Raw genomic sequence first — 15,022 nt, 5'->3', positions numbered from 1 at the left:
TATTTTCATAGTCTCTTCAAGTTTCATTTGTTGAGAGTCTACTGTACATTCTCCCATCAAGTTCCCTATCTCCTTAAGAAAATCAAGGCATTCCTTGAAGAGTTACACAGATCTTTTTCTGATAACTTATTTATTTGGTCCACGTCTAGCTATCTATGAGGCTCCCAGGATTTTGTGCCCATTTGCCCTTTGCTTACCCTGACACCCTCGTCCTACCAATAATTTTATTTTGTCGATAGGGGCCTTGATTGAGGAGTGTACTATTGCCACGTGGTCATGATTGTTACTGCAGATGCATGATGTTCGAGAGAGCAAGTTTGTGTGATTTCAATTATACAGTTGTTAGTCTGCATTCATGCAATCTACTTCTACTTTGGTGTCTCGTCCAAAGCACAGTTAAAATCCACAAAACAAAGTTCTATATCAACTAGCCCCCTCCTCCCGCCGAACACATGCTCCTTCGTCTACTCTTGGGTACCCCCTCCCTCTTATACATTGAGTTTATAATCCAAAACATATTAAAGAGAGCTGCAAGGTTTAAACAAATTTGCCATGTTAGACACTTCAACTAATGAAACTAACAATGAATGGTTGCTACAAGTAGTATAAAGGTATACATCCAGTAAAACTCTCCAATTTTACAATAACAAATCACTATTAGATTCATCATATGTATCAATAACTTTCATCTACACCAGTGCCCCTTTTGTTCGCCAGTGTGCTTGTACCTAGAGTCCGCAGAATGAAATAAACATGGCACATAATCAACAATTTGGCATCCAACTCCAACTAAAGAGAGTTCAGCATTCAGTAACAAAAAAAAGTTGCAATAAATTTTCAGTGGCAGTCAAGCATGTGGGCGTGTCTTAACCCACCATTTCATTGTGTAGCAAATACAACAGTACGCTCTGGAGAAAGATGTTGCACTTTCATACAGCAAGGCTGAAGTGGTGTTTTCTCAGATACAATAACTTTGAGCACCGCTGTGGTGCTCCCAATTAAAAAAAAAGTTTACATTAACTGCATTCAATTTAAAACTGCTGAGCCAACTTGAATACAAAATTTATGGACCATCTTTCCAAAGGCAACCCTGATGAAATGCGAAGCAGCAGCAGTGCGTACGGCATCGCCTTCGTTGAAACGGGCGTCGACGTGGGTGCTGGAAAAACGGTTCAGCTTGAGAAGTTCCGATGGGTGAGACGGGTAACGGTAACTGAGCGTGATGCTCATCTTTGAAACCTTGCCCGATATCAGTGACTTCTTGCAAGTGGCATAGACCACGAAGCCGGACGGGTCGGCTCTTGTCGAACTCTCGTCAAATCCCTTCGGTCGGCACCTCCAGCTGCTTGCGGATGGAACCGACGTCGGCCAGGTGACTGTCTAACCATAGTCTCACGCGTGGGAACTGTGACCACAGCTGCGGTGGAGGAACTCTTGTCGGAAGCGGGCGTCGTCATGGGCAGCTCTCGTCATGCACAGACGCGAGCAGCGTTGCGGCCGCGAGGCGCCTCTGGATCGCCCGGCGAAGCTCGGAGCTTTCGGGCAGGCGCTTCAGCAGAGGGCTCTCGCAGCGTTTTCGAGATGGTGCCGATAGTTGCTGACAATGAGGATTCACCGGCGTTGGCCTTCCGATGTTGGAACTTTTGTTCGGCTTCCTTGGCTTGCGTCTCGCCGGTGTTACCCACGCGCTGTTGCCATTCTTAAACGCGATCGACGTGCCTGACTCGCACCTCGTCGGTGTTGGTCTTTCACTGCCAACCCTTGCGTTCTGGTTCCCTGGCTCGCGCCTCGTTGGTGTTGCAGCCGTGAAGTGGCCATTTGTGAACGCGATAGTTTCTGCCAAACCTCCCAATGCTGGCAGCGGTCGAGTTAGGCCAAATCGTTTGGGCACATGTTTTGATGGGCGAAGGAGCTGCACTTTTCGGCGTCCGCTCCATCCGAGATAAACCAGACGAAAGAGTGTTTACTCGATGTACGCTTGAACGTTGCGAGCGTGCAGCAGGTGAGGGAGAAAGTGACGTCACTGTGCACAGCGAGGGAAGGCGTGACATACTTGGCACTGCGCCAACACCTGTGGCGCATTGGCACGAAGACACGAACGAACAGCATTACACAGGCTAGTCAAAGAGCAGCTTCGCATCTAATATCCGGCATGTGATAATCTATCGCCAATAAAGGCCAGATTGATGTTGAACTACAGAAAGCATACAATACTTATATGCTAACAAGTGCACACTAACGTAATCATAATTTCCTTTTTGAAAGAATCCTGTTCTATTCTGTAACTGTGTGTATGCGATATGCATGTATGCTGCACTTCATTATAGGTAAATGTACTAGCCACACTTACTGCAGCACTGCAGAATGAAGCCAGCAGGTGTCTTGCTGCAGAGAAGCACATGACATTTCGTCTGCATGGCCATTGGCAATAGAGGTCAGAGATGGTGATATATGGTATTTAATTGGGGCAAGATGAGTCATGTTAAAACCAGCAAGATGTTGCTATAATTTCGTTTTTTTTGTCCACTTCTATGCCTCCTGATGCAGCTTCTGTTGTGTCAAGTTAGCAACTTCTAGTATCACCTCAGGTTTCAAAAGGGCATTTACCTGGAAAAGGAGAGGGTAATAAACATGTCTCAAAGTCCAAGAAAGCATGCAAGATGCAAAAACTGCATGGTAGAAAAGATAAAGCACCGCAGAAATTTAGATGATGACTTGCTGTGCAGCTAGTTGACCTGCATGAACTTGTGGTAAACTGAAATAATACTGCAAAACTAGTAAATGTTAAATTTTTAATTGACTAAATTCACACTGAACATGCAATAGTGACCAGACTCGGAAGGACCGCATGATGTGACTATCGCTTGGTGACCGAATACTAGGTAATCAGAGCCACTGAGAACATCAAAATGGAGTCCAAGGATGATGTGCTATGGTGGCAATTAAGTTAACGATACACGAAACAGGCAAAACAAATGCACAATGCAAGATGTGAAGCCATCTCTAACCTTGTGTTCTAACGAGATGTCATAAGCATACACAATGCTGGTGTCAAACAAGAGAACATGGTGCCGTGCAAGAGCCAAGACGCAGTTCCTGACTCTAGATATGGCTTCTCTGGTCACATCAGGTACCATCTGAGAAGAAAAAAAAAACAGCGCATATTGTAGTTCATAACACTGCAGCAAGTGTTCCCACAAAATTCTGTGGCCCTTACTTCTCAATGGAAGTCCTCTATGCAGTGGGAAATAGTTATCCAAATGTTCATGCCAGAATATGCAAGAACTACTGTAGAATCTAAGCCAACCAAAATCACTTAAATGGAACAACTGCCCGAAAATAGAACAACGCTTTCTTAAATGATTGGTTTTGTGTTTTGATAAACTTAAGAAGATGCATTGGCTAATTAGAACCAAAGCTTTCGTAGGTCTTAGGAAATCGACCGCTGAAGCAATATTTAAAGGACGTTTCCCAAAAGAGCGACAATCTAAAATACAACTTATATATCGAAAAAAATCTTTAATAAACCGCTACAATGATATGTCCTGCAGGACTGTGTGTTATTAGGCCACCAACTGGAGCAATAAGAGCTGTGTTATGCAACATATCATTGGTGTTTCCTTAAAACAAAGTGGCGAAGCCTAGTCCATCCAATAGCCCTTAAACAAGCAACGTAGCATGAAAAAAACCACCTGATGCATTCACTTTATTAGTTAAACTATCTAGAAATGTTAAGGTGTACGAAAGATAATTATAGTAGCAATCTGCAGCGCTATCGGATTATAGTAGCAATCTGCAGCATTATCGGATCCAAATGGGGCATAAAACTTTCACTACAACAACTAGAACATGCAACTGCTGCAAGTAACCGCATCATATTACTAAGAATCAGCCCGATAAAGGTAATGCAATTGTGGGAATGCCTTCCAGCATTTTGGAGCAGGCAAAATCTGCATTTGGAGCAGCCACCTCTGCACTAGGAGCATGCACGGACTTTCCGTAACACATAGAGCAACAAAAGATAGATTTAATTAAGTTTATTGTCTCCTCAATTTACATATTAATTTATACAAAAACACCACGCCCCCAAAATAAGCACAAAAAATAAACAAAAGTAGGATTATATACAGAAGCAGTGACAAAAGACAGTGAAGAATATTGCAGCAAGACGCTAGCTGCAGCATAGGCTCATAGCAGTGCACATACACACAAACACACATACAAACACACATACACATACATATTTAAAGCTTATAACCATAAAACCTAGTAATACGTACATACCCGCCGAGAACCTGCCCGGAATGTGCCTAACTAAGAATTAAACGTAATATGCATTAACCACCAAGTACATATATAAGTGTGTGCACGGTTCCCCTTTATGGGAGGGGGGCAAAGGTTCGTTGCAGGGCCCCCCTCCCTATAAGTGCCTCCCCCTCTCACCCCTACTGTCCCCCTCTCCCCCTTACGCAAGCCTAAGACTAAATACCAATTCGCATTTCTTTCCGTGCGCCACCACCTCTAAAGAAGGAATAAATAAAGTGCCACAGCAAATATTGCCTAATGTGCCTACCATGAAGCCATTTCTTTCTTTTTGCTTCTTTTTGATAATGTTCAGAAATGATTGGAATTCTCGCACGACCGTCCAATGGCACGCAGTGGCGACACCAAAGAGCATTTCAAAACTACTGCAAAGTGCAGGGTACAGTGAACACAGCAACTGACATAATGACGGAACGGCAAAATCGGCTGTCCGCGATAAACGTGTACCGTGACCTGCTATTTTGCGAAAACTGAAAAAGCTTTTTTTAAACACGGTATGCTCTAAGGGAGCCAATTGTCTACTGGCGAGTTGCGTGCAGCGCTTGGTCTACTTCATACACCCCTTGTAAGCTACAGTCGAAACCCGCAATAACGAAATCGCTGGGGAAACCAAAAAATTTCCTTTCTGCGAGAATTTTGTTGCCGTGAGTACGAGACATAAAACAGTGATACGGCCAGCAGAACGAAAATTTATTGCCAGAAGTCGGTCAACTTACTTTGCTGACCCTTGTCATGCAAAACTTCAAAGCTCTCCCTTCGCACTAGAAAAAGTGGTCCATTTCTACGTCGTCGTCATGTGCGCCGCAGAACGCGGAGAAACCCAACCCGCGGGTTTCTCCGCGTGTGTCTCTTCTTAGTCCTCGGTGTCGTCAGCTTTGCGCACGCTTTCGATAATGGCCTCGTCGGTCGCTTCCTTGTACACAACTACGTCGTCATCTACGTACACGACTACGTACGCATCAACGGCGAGTTCATACGGAATGTCGATGGCTCGAAGTTCTTTTTCCGCGATCAACGGAGAATCCACTTCGAGCGTCAAGCATTTTTCAGGCGCCATTGTAACTTCATCTCGATGTCGCCACCAGTTCCAGTCTTTTTTTTTTTTGTCGTTTTGAATGATTCCAACTGTTGGTGTTGCTTCGGCCTGTTGAGCTCGTCCGACAGTGCCATCTGCACTCCAGCATGATCATTTGCCATCGCCTGCTGCAGTGAGGCCAGGCATGTTGCCGGACACAGACCCCCATCGCCAATTTAAGTAAACAAAAATAGCGGTACCCACGCTAGCACGACGAAAACAGACGTTTACAAATTTTCAGTGTGCATAGCACGCATACGAGCATATTTTTGACAGTTTATTTTTGGCGGGAGGGTAAAAATAAGGCCCGCACCGTGGCAGAAAATTCGTTCATGCGGGGTCGCTGTCCAAAAATATTTCGTTGCCACGAGATACGTAATACATGGGCTTCTGTGAACGTTCACCGGGGATCCGGAAATATTTCCTTGCCGCGGGGATTTCGTACTCCCAGGGTCTCGTTATTGCGTGTTTCGACTGTACTAACTAGCGCCCACTCCACTTCAGACCACGCACAAATGCAGCGAGAAGACTGTTGCGTTAATGTGACTATGTGGGCTTTCTGCAAGCAATGCTTCAGTGGTCCTGGCAACGAACAGAGGCGGATTCGGGCTGTCCCCTTATAAAAGCGTGTGCTACGCTTGCTGTCTCTGTGCTGCGCTACCCACAATGCTAAATTCCGCAACAGCGAGCTGCTTCCGTTTTCGCAAAGTGGTGCAGGCTGAACACGGTCCCGCACAACGATTGAGCCAGTAGGGATCGGCGCCTCAGCACTCTCAGGTAGTCGCCAGGTATTAAAAGCGTGCAGTAGGCTTAAAGCAGCGCTATGCCACACATGTAGGCTTTTTTGTCGGCGATAAGTCATACTGACGCGGTTTTGGGTAGTCGCCACATTTTCTTCATTCTTTGCCAATGGTTACCAGAAAATGATGACGATGATGTTTGGTGTTTTGTGGCACAAGGGCCATTTGGTGACCAAAGAGCGGCAGTTCATGAGGCAAGAGATGTGAACAATGATAGTGATTAGCGGCTGTATAAGGGCCTTAAAATTCCTCGCCCTAAGGCGGGTAAAAACATAGAAATAATAAAATCATGAGCATGCCATGAAAAGTGTGTGGTGTTAATGAATCACAAAAGTTTGTGATAATAAAAACCATGGTGGGCACGTGTGGCATAACCACTAGTGCCTCAATCGATCACACCCTTGCGTCCAAGGGCCGTGATTTGATTGATATGTGGGGTTTAACGTCCGAAAACCACTATATGATTATGAGAGACGCCGCAGTGGAGGGCTCCGGAAATTTAGACCACCTGGGGTTTTTTAACGTGCACCCAAATCTGAGCACACGGGCCTACAACATTTCTGCCTCCATCGGACATGCAGCCGCCGCAGCCGGGATTCGAACCCGCGCCCTGCAGGTCAGCAGCCGAGTGCCTTAGCCACTAGACCACCGCGGCGGGGCCCAAGGGCCGTGAGGCAAGTGCTTTATTGAGTGTAGCCACCACAGCGGAGACCTCTCTGGACGTCGTGCTACGGAATGCCCGGGTATATGATATGAAACATACGAACATCTTTTAAAAAAGCTAACAATGATTTACGTGTCAAAAGTAGTTCCCTACCAACAAACATTGCAGGATGTAGTGGTATCTGTTGCCGGTAGGGTAATGGAAAGTTGTCTTCTTAGCTTGTAATTTTTTGCACTGTATTAGAATGTGAAGTATGGTGAGTGCTTCTCCACATCTGTCACACATAGGTGAATCGCCCCCAGACAAAAGAAATTAATGTGTAGTGTATGTATGCCCTGTTCTTAGTCTTGTAAGGATTACTTCAGGGTGGCGTGATTTTGATACTGGCGGCCAATGACCAAGCTGCGGCTTGACGACATGCAATTTATTTCCTGTGTGTGTGTCCCATGTGCTCTGCCAGTAACCCCTGATCTTTCGTTTTAGAACAGCTTTCAAGTTGAGTGCAGGAATTGGTATCAAAGTGTTGATAGCGGTTTTGTTGGCGGATCCAGCTAGCTGGTCCACCAAAACATTGCCTTCTATTTTGCGGTGTCCTGGCACCCAGCAGACTACAACACGCTGCTTGGATGAGTACACTGTGCATAAAAGCGAATAAAGCGACACAAAGACAAGGTTTTTGTGCTTTTTAGGTGTTTTCAGAGCCTTTACTACACTTAGAGAATCTGTATATATTATTGCCTTCTGTAGTTTTATTTGTTTAATATGTTTAACAGCCGCAAGTATCGCATAGGCTTTGCCGGTGAAAATGCTTGTATCCGTGTGCAGAACGCCGGCTTCCAAAAAGGATAGGCCGACGGCTGCATACGAGACATAAGTGTTAGATTTTGAAGCATCCGTAAAGAACTCGGGACATGTGTATTTATGTTGTAGTTCAAGAAAGTATGTCTGGATGTGTGCAATTGGTGCATGCTTCGTAATTTCTAAGAAAGACTCGTCGCAATCTATCGCCTGCCACTGCCACGGTGGCAGGCATACCACGGAAGCCATGAGACAGTGTTCGAGTGGCACACTGGTTTCCTTCGATAGGCCCCTCACAGAGTGAGTAGGGCTGTCTCATGGAAGGCCGTTTTTCAAACACAGCAAGGCTTGACATGTATTAATTGTGGTATGTAATGGGTGATCCTTGTCTGCATTTACATTAAAATAATGTTTAAAAGACATGTTACATCTCTGTAGGTGGAGCGACCATTCGTTCGATTCCACGTACAGGCTCTCTATGGGGCTAGTGCGAAAAGCACCCGTAGAGAGGCGGATGCCTAGATGATGAACAGGGTCAAGCATTTTAAGGGCAGTAGGTGTCGCAGGCTGATATACTATTGCCCCACAGTCTAGGCAGGTAAGTACGAGGCTTTTATACAAATTCATTAAGCACTTCTTGTCACTTCCCCATGTAGTACGTGACAATACTTTTAAAACATTTATGGCTTTTATGCACTTGTTTTTTAAATACTTGATGTGTGGTATGAAGCTTAGCTTAGTGTCCAATATTAGGCCTAAGAATTAATGTTCAGTATTAACAGCAAGATGTTGCCCATGCAGTTGAATATCAGGTTCGGAATGAAGGCCTCTCTTCCTGGAAAACAAGACACACGTGCTTTTCTGTGCATTCAGCCGGAAACCGTTTTCTTCTGCCCAATTGGAGACATTGTTCAGACAGAGCTGAACCTGTCGCTCACACATGGCCAGATTACAAGACTTAAAACCAAACTGGACGTCATTGACATATGTGGAGTAAAAGATATTTCGAGGGATAGACAAGTGCGAAGAATTCATTTTGATAATAAAGTGTGCAACTAAGTACACCACCTTGCGGCACGCCTATTTTTTGGACAAATGTTTGGGAAAAAATGCTGCCTACTCGAACTTTGAATGTTCGATTTGACAAGTAACTTTCGATTGTGTTAAACATTCTTCCGCGCACGCCAAGGTGGGACAGGTCTCTTAATATTCCAAAGCGCCATGTTGTACTGTAAGCCTTTCGATATTGAGGAACACAGAGAGAAAATATTGTTTATGGTCGAAAGCGTCTCTGATCTGTGCCTCGATACGAACAAGGTGGTCTGTGGTGGATCTACCCTCTCGAAACCCGAACTGAAATGGGTCGAGTAAATTGTTTGTTTCAAGCAAATGTACAAGTCGGCAGTTTATCATTTTTTCGAAGGCTTTGCACAACATCAATGCTAGAGCAGCTTGTAAGTGCAATAGGCCTAGAGCTCGAAGCTGAAGAAGGATCCTTGCCTTCTTTCAAAATGGGAATAATAATAGCCTCTTTCCAGGAAGTAGGGTTAGTGCCAGAAAACCAGATAGCGTTGTACAAACGAAGTAAGGTTTTTTGTTTCGATTGGTAGGTTTTTAAACATTTTATACATCACACGGTCAGAACCTGGGGTAGAAGTAGTGCAGGAGTTTAGTGATGTTTGGAGCTCAGCTAAACTGAAAGCTTGGTTATATGCCTCGTCTCTAGTGCATTTGTTTTCAGAGTTTCTGCTTTTCTATTCTTGTTCTGTATTTTTGGAAAGCATCAGTATAGTGGGAAGAGCTGGACAACCGTTCGAAGTGTGCACCGAGGAAGTTCGCCTGATCTTCCAAGGTATCACCCTGTGTGTTTACGAGTGGAAGTGCGCGTACTAGTTTTCCTGCTACCCTACCAACCATGTTCCAGACTTTAGCCTCCTGTGTGTATGAATTGATCCCTGACAAAAAGTTCTGACTGCTTTCTCTTCTGGCCTGCCGACGCGTTCTCCTGCCTTGAGACTTTATTTTCTTGAAAGTGTCAAGATTTTCGGCTGTCGGTGAGTTCCGAAGCAACCTACATGCTCTGTTTTGCTGTTTGCGCACGTTTTGGCATTCAGAGTTCTACCATGGCACACGCCGTTTTCCAGGGTGTCCATTTGTTTGTGGGATGCATTTTGTTGTAGCACCAATCAAAAACGCTGTGAAGTAGTTGACAGCAACATCAATGCTCAAAGTACATACGTCACTCCAACCTAGACGAGCGATGGCATAAAACTGTTTCCAGTCGGCTCTGTTTATGAGCCATTTGGGTACACTTGGTGGACACTCAGTTGCTGTGGTTGTGCTCAAAACTACGGGGAAGTGGGCACTTCCGTACGGATTTCTGATGACTTTCGGCCGGAGTAGAGGCAAAGGAGACGGCGATGCTATGCTTAGGTCTATGGAGGAGTAGGTATTATTAGCGAGATTATAATAGGTTGGATCTTTTCGATTTAGGAGACACGCGCTCGATGAGAGAAGGAACTGTTCAATTAGTCAACCTCGCGCGTCACAACGAGAGTCACCCCATAGCCTGCTATGCGCATTAAAGTCTCCAAGGAGAACATAAGGCTCCGGAAGTTCCTCAATTAAAGAGTGTAAATCACGTTTTTGCAGCTGATGGCTAGGAGGAACGTAAATAGGGCAAATTGTGATCAGTTTATCAAAAAGAACAGCTCAAACAGCCACTGCCTCAAGGGACATTTGGAGTTGTAAGCGTGTGCATGCAATCCCTTGATTTACTATAATGGCAACACCTCTGGATGATGTCATGGCATCATCACGGTCCTTTCGAAAAATAACGTATTTATGAAGAAAGTTGGTGTGTTTTCAATTGAGGCGTGTTTCTTGTACACACAGCACTTTTGGGGAGTGTTCGTGTAAAAGTTCTTGGATGTCGTCATGGTTTCTGAGAAGGCCCCTGACGTTCCATTGTATAATTTGAGTGTTCATGATGAATGTGAAGTAGTGCTGTGTGTACGAAAAGCGAGTGGTTGTTTAGGCGGGGAGTTTGAGTTTATGTAAAAGGGCCGTCACCAGGTCCTGTTATTTGCTTTTTTGTTTTCTTGGCGCGCTCCAAGGAGCCCCGCCGCTCTTTCGGCACCAAGGGCGCCGATGTATCCATTGGCTCCTCAGAGGCACTGGACGCCCGCACGTGCGAGCTGGTAGTTCTAATTTTGGGCCTCGCCTAATGAGGGGGGCCTTGAGAACCGAAGACCCTGGGGTCTCTGATCTCTGTTCAGATGTAGGCGAAGTAGACTGAACCACTGCCGCTTTGGAGGCAGGTGTCACAGCCGACGGCTCGCTCTGTGCAGGCAGAAGCAGTGACGATGGCTGGTGTGACGCTACTCCCGGACGCGCCGCATCAGCATATGATTTTGGGCCATAAAATGGCGAGACCCTTCTTCTTGCTTCTTTAAATGAGATGTTTTCCTTCACCTTCAACGTGATGATCTCTCTATCTTTCTTCCAGAATAGACATGACCGTGAGTATGAGGCATGATTTCCATCACAGTTGATGCAGAGTGCCGGTTCTGTGCAAGTAACGGAGTTGTGACCCGAAACTCCACATTGTGCACAAGTTTGTCGGCCACGACAGCTTTGTGAGCCGTGGCCATAACTCTGACACTGAAAGCAACATCGCAGGTTAGGTATGTATGATCTAACACGAAGCTTTGTGTACCCACTTGTGAGTGTTTCGGGAAGGATGCTGGAGCTAAAGGTAACGATTATATGCTTGGTTGGAGTCTCCTTGCCATTTTGCTTTATCTTGATTCTTTGTACATTATTTACATTTTCTTCTTTCCAGCCGTCAAGAAGTTCGGCATCTGTCAAGTCAACTAGGTCATCCTGCGATACGACTCCTCGGACCGTGTTCATCAAACGGTGAGCTGAAACAGTGATGGGAACATCACCAAAAGTCTTCAAACTGGATAGTTTATCATATTGTTCCTTGTCTTGAACTTCAACGAGGTCATCACTGGCCATTTTTGTAGCTTTGTACCCTGTTCCGAGTGTGTCTATTAGGCACATTGAAACTAAGAACGGTGAAAGTTTTCTGACAGGCTTTGCTGGTGTGTCCCTGTGGATAAGGTGGTAGCGTGGAAAGTTGTTTTTGTTTAGTTGAAGTAGCTGAAAGCTTGCTTTGGTGCGTGTCCTCTTCAGGGAGCAATCAATAGAGGTTTGGAAGTTTTTGGCCATAAGATATGGAGTGTGTTCAGTGGCGGTGGCAGCCACCCACCACTGAGCCCAATGAGGGGACGCTGCAAGACATGAAGAAATTGCTTGCATTCGCCAGCTGTACACCGTCACTATAACCTGATGTGAGGCATCCCAAGGTGGAGTGAACACACAAGGTTAACCCTTGCCGCCAGGAAAAAGTGCAAGTAAGCAGAAGAGAGAAGTTGACAGGACAGACTAAAAGTGACAGATAAAGACAAAAGTCGTAGGGGGGAGAGATAGGAAAAGGCGACTAACGATTTCCCCTGGGTGGGTCAGCCCAGGGGTGCCGTCTGTGTGAAGCCGGGGCCAAAGGGGTGTGTTGCCTCTGCCGGGGGGCCTTAAAGGTCCGATCACCCAGCGTCGACTCACCCCCACGATCCCCTTTTCCCTGGACACGGCTCAGCCACGCACGGCTAGACGTGGGAAGGAGTCGAAACCCTCACGATAGCTCGGGTCTGTGGAGTCGCTACACACCAAACGCCTATTTGCGCAGGCACCCCTGCGGGGATGGTAACCAGAAAAGGCACTGCCGTAATTACGCAAAAGTCGGAATAATTGATCGGCTGATTCCATGCCACTGGAGCAGCGCAAGTGTATAAGATGGCAACCACCACGTAATATTCGCTCACAATGCGTGCTGTTAACATTACCTTCAATTCCAAAACCACCTCGTGGCACAGCAATGTCACAAATTAGAAAAAAGAGACCCTTTTGAAGCAGTATGGCGCAGCAATTTCCCGCTGGTGCAGGTTGGCGCATTAACGCAGGTTTCCCGTCGCTGCAATGCTCAACTCCGCAACAGCGAGTTGCTTTCGTTTCTGCAAAGTGGGGCATGCTGAACACAGTCCTGAACAACGGTTGAGGTGGCAGCGATCAACCCTTCAGGTAGTCGCCAGCTATTAAAAGAGTGTAGTAGGCTTAAAGCGGCGCTACGCCACACACATAGGCTATTTGTCAGCAACAAGTAATACTGGCACGCTTTTCGGTAGTCGCCACATCGCCTTCTTTGCCTTCATCTTTTGCCAATGGTTAAAAAAAAAGGTACTGCAGCAATCGTGTGAAAGTTGGAATGTATGACCGGCCGATTCTGTGCTTTTGAAGCAGCGCAAGTGTACATAGTGATGACCATCATGTAATACCCGCTAACAGTGCATGCTGTCGTTACTTTCTCTTTAAAAACCACCTTGTGGCACAGCAGTGGCACAAATTAGAGGAAGAGGACCCTTTTCAAGCAGTATGAAGCAACAATTTACAGTTGGAGCAGGTTGGCGCAATTGGCGCAGGTTTCCCACCACTGGTAATGTTGCCTCAGATGTAGTAAGTGTTCAGAGCGAAATTAAACTCATGTGATGCAAACTAGACGGTGGCAATGAAAGCATGTGCATTACTTAGCCCTAAATTGTCATGTTTCTATATGTGAGCACATACAGCAAAACCTCATTAATTTGAACTTGGTTACTTTGAAATACCGCTTAATGCGAAATGTTTCCGCGGTTACACATTTTGCACTGCAAGTCTGAGCAGATAATTTGAAACAGCGGTCAGCACCAGTTCGGTTAATTCGAAAACATTGGGTGCCATGTGACAATTCCCAATCCCGACTTTGCCGAAAATCTCCGGAAGTGATGGCCCTTAAGAGCCACAAGGCAATTTAACCTAACAATACTGAGTGGCAGCTGAAGCACCCCAGCCCCAGTACTTCCAGTGCAAAAAAAAAAAAACAAGACATGCTTCACTGCAAGACAGCAATGACGCTCGGGCAGCATAATGCATGTTTCTCGCTACGTCATCGATGATTTACCCATTCTTTCTGGGACTGTAAAAAACTTGATAAAGGATAGTTTGACGAAATTCGCAATGTATGCGTACCTCCAATTGCCAGTTGCGCTTGCGATTTGCGCACTTATACTGCTGGCAGAGTTCTTGCTGCAATGCCTACTTCAAAAAAATGAGATGATGATATATGGGGTTTTATGACGCTAGGGCCACTGATGGCCAAAGAGTGCCAGGTTATGGTATGGGACATGGACAATGATAATGCTTGGTGGCTGTGTAAGGACCTAAGACCATGCGGACTAAAGGTGCGTAATTAAAATAATGAGGGACATGAAGTGTTTGAGATGGACTAGAATAAAGCATCAACATGAACACAATGCGCCTGAAAAGTTGTCATCTTACACAGCGCTACTACCTCACAAAAACCCTTGTGCGCAAGAGACTGAAGGGTAGCACATGAGCACTTAATGCCGTAGCAGCATCTTCTTGAATAGGATGTGCTACAGGTCCAAAGTACAAATAATGTTCAATGTGCGGGACTGTTTAAGAAAGTTTAAGACAGGCTGATGATCGAAGCATGTATGGTTACCTAAAAACATTGCTAGATGAAGGGGGATCTGCTCTCGGTAGCATTTAGAGAAATACTTTCTCCTGAGATTTTCCAACCCTGCACACATTATCAATATGTGAAAAACTGCGTCTCTCCACACATGCGGCATGCCGTATGTCCTATTCTCAACCTTGAAAATAGGACATCATTTTGCCTTGATCTTATGGTTGGAGTCAATACCCTAAATTCGGCTTAATAAGGTAAAACTTATTGTTAGACTGAGCGTCCCACAGACATTGCCAGTACATCCGTAGTCTTACGTATATAAGGTATCACATCAAGAAAAGGGACCGGCATAGAGTCGTTTCCAGCTTTAGTTGACGGAGGTGGCAAGCTGGTCTGCCTGCCTATCGCCTTCAATGTCACAGTGCTCTTGTACCCAGCATATCACGACCTGTTGATTCGAAGCATAAGCAGTGCACAGGAGAGTGTACATTGAGCTAAGCACTCGGTTTTTGTGCTTTTTAAGCGATTTTAATGCTTTTACAACACTCAGAGTCTGTGTAGATAACTGATGATTTTAACTTTACCTCTTTGATATGCTTAACAGCGGATAATATGGCATAGGCCTCTGCTATGAATATGCATGTGTTCGGATGCAGCGTGCCAGAGACTGAAAAGGAGGGGCCGACTGCTGCACAAGATACGCCGGCATGGGTCTTCGATGCATCCGTAAAAAAAACTGTGCAGGAGTATTTGTGCTGTAGTTCTAAAATGTG

At 45.5% G+C, this 15,022-nt stretch overlaps 1 protein-coding gene across 1 annotated transcript in view; it reads right to left on the bottom strand.

The window, feature by feature from the left end:
* Positions 1-2,442: 2,442 nt before the first annotated feature.
* The window catches only part of Rrp4 (exosome complex component Rrp4), a gene marked incomplete at its 5' end in the record, with an annotated part of 30,049 nt that continues 17,469 nt past the window's right edge, over positions 2,443-15,022 (bottom strand). The window contains 2 exon segments of the mRNA XM_037414082.2: positions 2,443-2,607; positions 3,009-3,137. Coding sequence (XP_037269979.1) covers positions 2,530-2,607; positions 3,009-3,137 — 207 coding nt within the window.

Source organism: Rhipicephalus microplus, chromosome X, assembly GCF_043290135.1.
Source record: "Rhipicephalus microplus isolate Deutch F79 chromosome X, USDA_Rmic, whole genome shotgun sequence".
In the NCBI taxonomy this organism is placed as follows: domain Eukaryota; kingdom Metazoa; phylum Arthropoda; class Arachnida; order Ixodida; family Ixodidae; genus Rhipicephalus; species Rhipicephalus microplus.
This window is presented reverse-complemented; position numbering and strand designations above follow the sequence as displayed.